At 42.1% G+C, this 11,326-nt stretch overlaps 1 protein-coding gene across 1 annotated transcript in view; it reads left to right on the top strand.

Annotated features, from left to right (window-relative positions):
• The first annotated feature begins 584 nt into the window (after window positions 1–584).
• Window positions 585–11,326, top strand: part of FBXO11 (F-box protein 11) — a 102,430-nt gene continuing 91,688 nt past the window's right edge. The window contains exon 1 of the mRNA XM_060117814.1: window positions 585–1,616. Within this exon, the coding sequence (XP_059973797.1) occupies window positions 1,379–1,616 (238 nt within the window). The 5' untranslated portion in view covers window positions 585–1,378. The remainder of the gene's footprint in view (window positions 1,617–11,326) is intronic.

The following is an 11,326-nucleotide window of genomic DNA, read 5'->3' as shown; positions in this document are numbered from 1 at the left end:
AAGTGGATCTCCAAGGTTTGCAAATACCCTCAGCCTGACTAAAGGGCACAGAATCTCTAGCGCTCCCTACAGCTCAGACTTTGGACCTACCTACCACAAAAAACCCAAGTTACAAAGATTGGCTACCTCGCTCTACTTCTTTTTTCCGCTTTAAAAAATCGAGCGGGGGGCGGGGGGGGGCCGAGGTTGAAACGGCGAACTGAAGGATTAATCACTTCTCCCCATTACATCAGCAGCCCCCGCCCTTTCCTCCGAGCACCTCCTCTCCCAGAATCGTCGCTACGCACTAGCGCTCTCTTCACCCAACCCCCGCTCTATTATATGCCCTGATACCTCCCCATTATCACCCGCCCCACCACACTCCCCCTCTCCTCCTTCCCCCTCCTTGGCTGGGGAGGGAGGAAACCCGAGAGAGGAAACAGGGCGTTGAAGGAAGGGACTTGGCGATAAGAGCAGAGGCCCCATTGGCCCGAAGGTTGTATGAGCGCCTTCCATTGGCTGCTTTGCCGGAATCCCCGCCCCTCTACTTCCCCGCCCATTCGCCCCTCCCCCGACGCCCCGCGGCCCTCCCCCGCGCCCCTAACCAGCCCCGCGGCGGGGAGGAACCGACTGGGCGAGTGGCGGCTCCGGCGGTGTCAATGGCTCCTCCTGCCACGGAGCAGCAGCAGAAGCAGCGGCGACGGGGCTGAGGAGGAGAAGGAAAGGCTCCTTTAAGGAGGAGTTACGACGACGCCTCTTTTTCCCCCTATCTCCTCCCTTCACACTCATTTCCCCTTCGCCGAGGAGAGAAGGGGGGGAGGAGAGAGAAGAGGCCGAAGAAAGAGAGAAAAAATTCCTCTCAGAAATCTCTTTCAGGGGGTGTGGGGGGGAGGAAGAGGAAAAAAAAAAAGAGCCGGGCGCCCCCTGCTCCCTCCCTCCCTTCTCTCCCTCTCTTCTCCTCCTTCTCCCTTCCTCACCCGCCCGCCCACTCCCCCCGCCGCCGGAGACGCCGCTCGGGAGTCGGCGGGACCGGGGTCTGTCTCCTCAGCCACCGACGCCGCGCTTCGCCTCGGGATCCCCAGGCGGGCGGACGCCCTTTCTTTCTTTCTCTCGCTCTGCCCGTCTTTCTGTCTCCGTCCCTCGCCGCCGCCCCGCCCGGCGGCCTCGGCCTTCCCCGTGCGTCAGGCCCGCCCGCCGGGCCTCGCTCGGTCTCTGTCTGTCTCCGCGGGCCTTTCTCTTGACTCGGGGTCTTGCTCGCTCCTCCGCCCTTACCATCTCCCCTTCCTCTCACCCCTTTTCCTTCCTCCCCCCTCTCCCCACCCCCTTCTCCTGCCCCGGAGCTCGCGGTGCGTGTGCGTGTGTGTGTCCCTCCGCCGACGCCGCCACCTCAGCCCGGCAAATGAACTCCGTCCGAGCCGCCAACCGGAGACCCAGGCGAGTGTCGCGGCCGCGCCCGGTGCAGCAACAGCAGCAGCAGCAGCAACCCCCGCAGCAGCCGCCGCCGCAGCCGCCCCAGCAGCAGCCGCCGCAGCAGCAGCCTCCGCCGCCGCCGCAGCAGCAGCAGCAGCAGCAGCCTCCGCCGCCGCCACCGCCGCCTCCGCCGCTGCCCCAGGAGCGGAACAACGCCGGCGAGCGGGGTAAGGCCGCGCTCCCTCCCCGCCGCCCGCCGGGTCGGGCGCCCGGCTGACCGGGACCCGCGGGAAGGGAAGCCGGGGCGGGGGCGGCCTGTGCGCTCGGGAGTGGGAGACGGAGGCTGAGCGGAGGTGGGTCCCCCGGTGCCGCAGTGTCAGCCCGGCTTGGGCCCCGGCCGGCAGGAAAAGCCACGGCTTCCCGACTCGCCCGGGCTCTAGCTCAGGCCGCGCTTTGTTTGGTTTCGGGGGCTCGGCACCCTCTCCCCCCACCCATCCTTTTGGCTTCTCGGCTCCCTCACGGACCCCGCAGGAGTCTGTTGGTGGGTGGGGGAAGAGCGAAGGGTGGGATTTCCCCCTTCTCGGCAGTCTTCCACGGTTTGGTCTCCCGTTTCTAATAGGAGGTGGGGGGAGCGGCTGGGAGTGATCGGGTGGTTGGGGCTGGCTGGGGAACTTGTTTTTCCCCCTTTTCTCTGTTAGCCTCCCCCTTCCTGTGGAGGAGGGGAGAGGGGGACTCGGAGTGGTCGGTGGTGTTGGCCGGGGAACTTGTTTCCCCCGCCCCCCTCCCTAAGTCACGGGGTAGGGGGAGCAGCTTCTCTTCTCCCAGCCCCACGATGTTTGCTGCGCAGTTTGGCTTTAGTTACAGAACCCCCGGGAAGGACCCGTTAAATCAAGACCTTTAAGTAAATGTAGAATCCATCGGCCATTTCCAGCCCCCTCCCTCGCGTGCAGTGCAGTTACCCTTACGCTCTATCTACACCCCTCTCGCCTGTCCCTCGCCCCCGGCGTACCCCCAGGCCACTGTGCTACCCCTCCATCTCCCAGTGGGATTTGAACGCCCCTTCCTTAGAACTGGCCCCTTGGGAGAGAGAGTGTGTGTGCATATGTGTGTGTGTGTGTGTGTGTGTTGTGTCCAAGGCCTAGTGAAATGTGTCATTTGGACTCAACTGTGCAGCTCTGTCTGGTAACCACCATTGTCTAAGGGCTGAGGCTCCGGAGGGTTGGATTCTTGCTTCAGCAAAAATAATGTTCAGTTCTACTTTGAAGATGTGGTTATTTGGGGAGGTTCAGGAGGTGGGGTGTTGCACCTTGGTCTCCAAATGCAACTATTCTGTTTATTAGCTGCTCTCAGTGGGGGTGGAGGTCAGTACCATATTTATGTATACGGTTGTTTTAAGGAGGAGGGGAATTGTTAGGAGACATTTTGCGTGTTTTCGTTGGCGGATTAAGGTTAATTTTACGTGCGTTGGTTGTCACACCTCCTTTGATTAAGGGAATTAAGATTAAATGCCTTTTTAAAATTATACATTCTTTCCTTAAAAATTGTTTCATTGTTGTACTTGATCAAAATACTTAACAAATGAAAGAGGGAGATGATAATCTGAAAAATAGTTTAAAGGGTTTTCACTAGTCACTGCTACAGATAGTCCTTGTGAAAGCAGTTTTCTATATGTTGCTTGAAAGAATGTGATGTTTCAAGCCAGTTAGAGGTCTTGTGCAACATTATTGGTAATGTGTTTTAATGATTCTTGGATACATTTACAAATTTTTTGTAAATTAAAAATATTTGTAGTTTCAACATTTCCTTTTACATTTGCATATCAGGGTTCTCCTGTGTTCCATTGAAATAATATTCAAGTCTCCTTCCAGAATTGGTACTATATGTAATAGAGTTGACTAATTATTTTTTGAAAAAACAATGACACTGGATTGAAGTCATAATAAGGATTCTATTGCTAGAAGTAAGCTTTTCCAAGATGTACTGATTTGTTAATTACATTAGCAATGGGTCAGATCCTTTCAGCTAAACTTAGTCTCATTGTGTAGTTTTAAATGTTAATTCTGAATCTCCTTTTCACGATTTGTGTGTATTTTCAAACTTAGTTGAGGTCCTTATATCTTAGTCACTTTTCTTCATTTGTTTGAAATTATTAGCTACTAAAGTCTATTTCCTTCGGAAGTAAAGTGACTTGGTAGTTGGCAGTCACATGCCAGAGTGTCATTTTTCTTTTCATTGATATCCATAAACTGACTAAGATGTTCATGAATCAGAATTTCAGTATGTGCCCAACCAAATGGTAAATCATATTCACTGTAGGGTTGTTACTTTGCTGCTGCTGGTAGAAACTGTTCTGGAGATTCTATGTTGGCACAGAGGGGGAAAGAACTTGATGATTAGCCTTCAGGGAAAATGCTATGGGTCTTTGAGAGGGCAAATAAACGGCCTCAAAATGAATGAAACATTAAGATGAATTAAAAGACTAAAATAAAAAAGATTTTGCTAGTTTTATGTAAAAGATATGTCATTCTTTAAAAATTGGCATTTTGATTATATTTGAAATGTACAGTTCGCATAATGATCAGAAGCTAGCCAAGAAGAATGCTTTTCATTTTAACAGTTTTATGGAGTATGCAAAGTGTCACTATTTCTGGTTTAAATAAGAAAGGTTTTTTGTTTGTTTGAAAATATGCTGGGTTTCATAATTTTGACAAGGTAATGAAGAAACTACAGCTAACGTTGTGCGTGTGCATGTTTTACTTTTTACTAACTTTTCATGGATATGTAACTCTTGCATTAGAGTCTTGGATAGAGTTACATAATAGTGCATCAGACAGCTTTCCAAGTAGGGAATTGAAGTGAGACTGTTTCAAGGCAACTTAAGTTAATTCAATCTGTATAGAAGAATCACTTATTTCATGTAAAGCGTGGACTTAAGGCTTTTATAGTAATAAAAGTTATAGGATAGTGTTTTTTTCAAGCAAAAATTTTGTCAGAACTGGTTTTTAGTTGCTTCTTTGCCCTCATGTTAATTAGTCTAAAAACTTCCTTGACACCTCGTTTGTATTTGAATGTTTGTAATGGCCAGTGTTTAAAGAAGAAAGAAACAGCCTTATGGAGTGAAATCTTATGAGGACTTTTCAAAGCCTTTCTTGGGGGAGATTTTCTTACACCCCACATTGAGAAATAATCAGCCTCCGTGTTTCATGGAATGCTTTCTTCATTCATTTTACCCGAAATGGTCCACTGTCTAAAGAAGGAATACAAATCATGAGCATTTTTAGGCTGTTAATTTAAAATACTGAGTTTAGGATTTCACATACTACTTTAAGCTGGTAGAAAATAATTTGTGTTCCACATAGGGACCCTTTGATAATATATTGCAGATTCAGTGAAACTGAAAGTAGTGTGGGGTTGGATTTTATATATTTGTTTTCTTTTAAAATGCTAAAAGGATTTAGTTTTTGCAACTTGTTCTGCTGATTTTATCTTGAAATCTATTTGGTAGTCTTTTTTTAGAAGTATGTATGAGGAAAGCTTACAAGTCTGCAGAAGTGCTATGTATTCTGAGCATTTTCAGTTTCTAGTTGTTAAAATTGATTACTTTGAATAGGTATTAAATGCACGTGATTTAAAATTCAGAAGTCCCTTTCCTAAACCTGCCTTCAGCTACCAAATTCTCCTACCTGGAATCAGTCTATTGATTGATTATTATGTCTGCTATTAATTTCTCATTTATTATGTTTTAATAAAAGATGAAATTTGACTTCTGAAAATCTTGATATGGAAGTTTTGGAAAATAAGTGTAATTTTCTAGTTATTGGGAAATTCATAAGATTGAAGTGCTGAAATTTTAACTGTGATCATTTATAGTTCAAGAAATTCAATGAATACAATATATTAATGGATTTTGCTATTAACTTCTAGTCTGAAATAATTATATAGAGTAAAAATATAATCAGTCTCTTTAATCCCATATTTGTGGGATTAAAATCTCACCTATTATCCTGGAATTATAGTCATTTTTTTTAAGTGAACTTTTGAAGTAGTTCAGTATATACATAGTATTACATAAAATATTTCTGATGTAGCTACATATTATATGCAGCAGTCAGGAAACTCCTTAGTGTTCTATTCATGTGTGCTAATTATACTTTTCTGTGGGGTTTTAACCCATTATATTTTACCTTCGGGTTCTTCCTACTGCTTACAGAATAAGGAACTTCTGCAACCTTTTTAGATAGAAGAGTTCTGGACAAGGAACCTGATTTTTCCTCTTTTAGGAATTATGTACTGTGGGTCACTGCTCTCCCATCTTGTGGCTAAACCTTCAAAATATTTACATGGCCTGAGAAGAGAGATGCCACTCAACTGTGTCTGTATGCATGTGTGTGTGTGGCCTGTTTCTCAACACTTAGAAATTATTTGAGGAATAGAAATGGGATAGTGACAATACTGTTGTTAGAGTTCTGCTGATAAGACTGAAGGGTTGTCCCTATACTGTTGGTCTCTTTCTTTACTGGAAATTCTGGCAAACCTGAGGAAAGGCCAACCAGCTTGGAGACCTACCAGGTAAGGCAACAAAGACCCAGTTAGTGAGGACCCTTGAACTTAAATTTGGCAGAATTCAAGGCTAGTGAGTATTTTCTCAGTCTTTTTTTTCTATTTGTTTTAATTTTGAAAATAAACAATCTATAGTAATGAGTTATTTCAACTTGAGGTCTCTTATTGTTCCCTCGTTTATTCCTAACAAGTTACCCTTATTTTGTATCTGTCTTGTCCCATTGGTCTCTGAAGGGTTACTCTGTTTTAGACCTCCCATTTCTCAAATTTATCAGTCATTTAAATTACATTCTTGTCTTCCAGAGAACTCTGGTTAATATGTGAGGTTGTAAGCAAGGTACCCCCAAATTGCAGTTGTTACCCTCTGAAAATAAAATTATAAAGAAGCAAAATATAAGGGATGAGACAGTTGGGGGTAATATGATGGCTAGAGCTCAGAGTTAGAGCTAGCTAGATGTGGGTTCTAATCCTAGCTATACCACTAGTGAGCTATTTGACATGGGGCAAACAATGTAACCTCTCTGAGCCTTGCTTTATTATCTTTAAAATAGGGACGGTAACACTTGTCTTAACAGTAATTGTAAAGATAAGAGATAGTAAAGTACCTAGTAAAGTACCTAGCATATGGTAGATGCTCAATAAATGGCAGCTCTTTTAAATATTAAAAATAATAGTAAGGAATTGAAGCAGCCATTTATAAAACTAAACCTAAGAGATAAAATGTGTATGAGTCGCTAAAGAGTTTCCGTCATTCCCAAAATGCAGTCTGGGTGATGTGGTATAATCTCAGAGAAAACTGATTTGCAGTTATAAATCACTAATCTTATATCTAATGAATTGAAATATTCTTTGAAAAGAGAATAAGAAAATGGAAGAAATGGGTATTTGGAATAATAATAAACATTGACTCTGTTTCTTCTTACGTACTAGAGTCTGTGCCATACACTTTTCTTATATACTATCCCTCTTAGCAATTCTCTACGATGGCTGCTAACATAGCAGTGAATATGCTTGGTAAGTAGCAGAGAAGAATTTTGAAATTGGTTTACATCACCTAGTCTTTCCATAAACAAGGGAAGGTACTGAAATGCATTTGGCAGAATATCTCCATCACCTTTACAGAAAGGAATAACCTAGCCCTTGCAGCACATCAGTCCCCTGTCTTATCCCATCTTTTCTGTCGGAGGCAGATACAGTAGTCCGATGCCAGTGATTGTTAAATCATTTGGTTTCACGTTTTCTGAGTAGCTTTCTGATCAGAATTTTACCTCATGTAGATTTGTCTCCAGATGAGATTGCACTGATTGGCCCACATGTTTTTCCAGTTTGTTGATGAGATCACTAAGCACTCATTGTGCAAAGAAGGGTAGATTTCCCTTGAATTACTCATAAGTTATGAATAAAGGGTGTTAAGTCATTTTTTAGCTCATAGTTATAGACTGGACTGTTTCAGGAAGGGAAAAAATGTGAGTTAAATTAGACTTCAGTAGGAATTTTGACAGGTTTGTAGACTAAATATCCTTTTCTTACCATAGCTTGGTGTCTTTACATGCATAGCTTTGGGTTTTTATATAAGTTTGGTTAACACAAAAAATGTGCTTAAACTTAATCCTTAGAAAATAGAAAAATGAAACGATGTGACTTCCTTTGCGTAATTTATTGTAATTGAAGGCAAATATTGAAAATATTTACTTTACTTTGAAAATGAATGTGCTGTATATTTTTTATTTTAAAACACCCCAAATAAGATAGCATAGTTAAAAGCAAATGCAAATCATTTAAGTTAGTTGTTTATTCTCCCAATTTTTAAAAATCTAGTTGTCAAATGTTCTGCCCTTCTGACAGATGGAAAACTGTATGACTGTGTTCAAAAAAGGAGAAAACATTATTCTCTCAACTGGTGGCTAAACCTTAAAAAGCATTAATGGGACTTCCCTGGTGGTCCAGTGGCTAAGACTCTGCGCTTCCAGGGCAGGGGGCACAGGTTCGATCCCTGGTCCAGGAAGTTCCGCATACTGCGTGGTGTGGCCAAAAAGAAACCAAAAAATCCAAAAAACATTAATGTATACTTTCACATATCATTAGAGATGAGATGCCATTCATCTTTTTTTGTGAAGAGAGCCTTCTTTTCTCTTTTCTCAAAGCTTAGAAATAATTCTAGTGATAGAAATGGAGTAAGAAACTGTGCTTTAAAATTATTTTTCTGGTAACAGTGATAATCTTAGTTTCACAGTTTTCCCGTAGTGTACATTCAGCACTCAGATGGTTGTTGGGTTGTGTCAGAATCTTTGATTGCTGCAAGTTTGTGTGGAATTAACTGGCTACTATGTGGATTCAACCTTTAGTATTGGTTTCTTTAGTACCATGTGTTGATAACTGACTTGCATGAGTTTAACCTTTACTGGTTTGCTTACTCTACTTGGGTTTAGATATGAGAATTCTTTTTGCACTCCAGTATTGATTTTGTATCTTGCATCCATAGTATATAAATATATAATGTGTGTATATATGTGTATACATACATACATATGTATAAGTAAGAACACATGGCTTTAATGAGACTCTTAACACTTAGGAGGAAGAGAGTGGGGAAAAGGAAAGACATAGTCACCTGTTATAGTTTTTTTTTTTTTTTTTTTTTTTTGCGGTACGTGGGCCTCTCACTGCCGTGGCCTCTCCCGCCGCGGAGCACAGGCTCCGGACGCGCAGGCTCAGCGGCCATGGCTCACGGGCCCAGCTGCTCCGCGACATGCGGGATCCTCCCGGACCGGGGCACAAACCCGCGTCCCCTGCATCAGCAGGCGGACTCCCAACCACTGTGCCACCAGGGAAGCCCATCCTATTATAGTTTTGAGGGTTGGTGTGTATATATATGTCATTAGTAATTGATCTACTTTTTTGAAAAAAGAAAAAAATAACAGGCTTTAAGGAAAATTAGAAGTGAGTAGAATTCAACAATGTTAAGTAGGAGTCACTCAAGTTTGTATCATGGCAGAGAAGATCAAAGAAGACTTGTTTAAAATAAATGGGGATGGGTGAAGACACTATATTTTGAAATCTAGTATTTTTGGCAAACCAATTGTATTATAAAAGAAATTGTGGAATTGCTCATTTTCCTTCTTTATATAGAAGAAATTTCTTATTTACAGTTATTTGTTAAAAGTAGACACAGAACTTTGAATCACTGTGTTGTACACCTGAAACTTATGTAATACTGTACATCAACTATGCCTCAATTTAAAAACGTAGACACAACTAATTCACAGTTGTGTGCAAATGACTGTTATCTTTGTAATCCTTTGAAATGTATTTACATTTTAAGAAACTGATAACTTGGTCAAATTTTCATATTTTAAGCTCAGTAGAAGTAGGAGAAATAAGCAATTTGGAGAAAGAGTTTTTGGGTAGGAGTGCTCCCTCAGAGGAGCACATCAGAGGAGGGGGAGAGTGGAAGATTTTTGCAAGAATCACTTACCTTACATATTTATTTTTCCTTATCTACTACTTCTGAACCTAAAATTTGTCTTGAAGTTTCACTTTTTCTTCCCCCCAAAAGAGTGATTTTGAATTGGTGGTTTGGAGAGAAGAGAATTTGAGCAGGTACTAGTGACAGTATGTATGGGTCATTTACATTAACAATGGTCATTTGATTAGAAACCGTCTACATGTAACTTTATATATATGTATGTGTATGTACTATGTATATAACTACATATAGTTATTTAAATTGTAGAAATAATTTTTATTAGTTTTTTTAAAGATTTATTTATTTATTTATTTTGGCTGCATTGGGTCTTAGTTGCAGCATGCGGGATCTTCTTTGAGGCATGTGGGATCTTTAGTTGCAGCACGTGGGCTTCTCTCTCTAGTTGTGGCGTGTGGGTTTTCTCTCGCTAGTTGTTGCACCCGGGCTTCAGGGTGCACGGGCTCTGTAGTTTTCGGCATGCAGGCTCTCTAGTTGAGGCGTGGGAACTCACTAGTTGTGGCGCGCGGGCTTAGTTGCCCCAGGGCACGTGGGCTCTTAGTTCCCTGACCAGGGATCGAACCCACGTCCCCTGCATTGTATGGCGGATTCTTTACCACTGGACCACCAGGGAAGACCCTATTAGTTTTTCCAACTTAAGGTTTTGGTGAAAGTATACAAGTGCACACAAATCACTGATGTACAGCTTGATGACTTTTCACAAAGTGAACATGTCTGTGTAACCAGTAATACCTAGATCAAGAAATAAAATACTACGAGCATCCCAGAAGTATCCCCCACCCCCGCCAGTGCCTTTCCAATCACTACCCCCAACCCTATCTTTCTAACTGCTTGAATTAGTTTTACCTGTTTTTTTTTTTTTTTTTTTTGGCCGTACGTGGGACTCTCAACCACTGCGCCACCAGGGAAGCCCTATATTCAGGGATTTTTAAAACTCCTGTGGACCTTAATATGTAATTCTGAGTCTTAAGTACAAAAACTGTTGTTTCTTTTTGCTACTGCCATATTTTTGTCCTTTTTTGTTTGGAACCCTGTTTCTTACTACTTTTTTAAACTTATCCTTTTGACTCCTGTGAAAATATTTTGCTATTGTTTGGTCAGTTTCATTTTATTTCTTGTTTTTCTGCATATATTGATTATCCTTTGTTATCTTACATTCAGCTTATTTATAAATTATAAAATTTTCACAGAAAAATTGGGGCTCTCAGAGTTGTTTTTTAGTCCTTGTCTACATCTCTTCATTCCTTTCATATAGGAAGAAGGTGTAAAAGTGCCTCTGCCACAGCATCATGGATAAGTTCTTCCTCAAGTGAAAGCTTGTGCTGAAGTGCTAGTGATTTATAAGCTTGTATACCCTATGATACAAGTATTCCCTGAGAATGACAGATGGGCTCTGTTCTTAAAGAACTACTTGCTTGAAACTGATGATACAGTAGCCTCAGATACCAAAGGAGTAAGATTTCATTATTTCATGTCTGCTCTTTCAGCACTTAACAGTCCAGTGTTAGTACTAACAGTTGTTCTTTCTTGTCTACAACAAGCAGTGTGGAGAAGACTGTCACCTTCCTTTACATTTTTTTAATTATTATTATTTTTAACCATAGCCATAGTCAGTAAATGTTGCTTGTTAAGTTTGGGAGGGGAAAGGAGCCTGAGCTTTTTCAAAGTGGCTTATTCTTTTTTCTGCAGTTGTTTCTTAATCTCATTTCTAAATTAGGAGATTTTAAATAAGCTGACTTTTGAGATGGTCTGAAACTCTTTCTGTATCATTTGAGTTACCAGTATAAATAAGTGAGGTCTGAATGGGTATTACTATACAGATATATTTCTTGCCTTGATGGAACTTAAAGTTGAGCTAGAGACTGAATATAAATAACATCTGAGATCAAGATG

The sequence above is a fragment of the Mesoplodon densirostris genome, chromosome 14 (assembly GCF_025265405.1).
Source record: "Mesoplodon densirostris isolate mMesDen1 chromosome 14, mMesDen1 primary haplotype, whole genome shotgun sequence".
In the NCBI taxonomy this organism is placed as follows: domain Eukaryota; kingdom Metazoa; phylum Chordata; class Mammalia; order Artiodactyla; family Ziphiidae; genus Mesoplodon; species Mesoplodon densirostris.
Note: the sequence above shows the minus strand (reverse complement) of the source record. Positions and strands in the feature narration are given on the sequence as shown.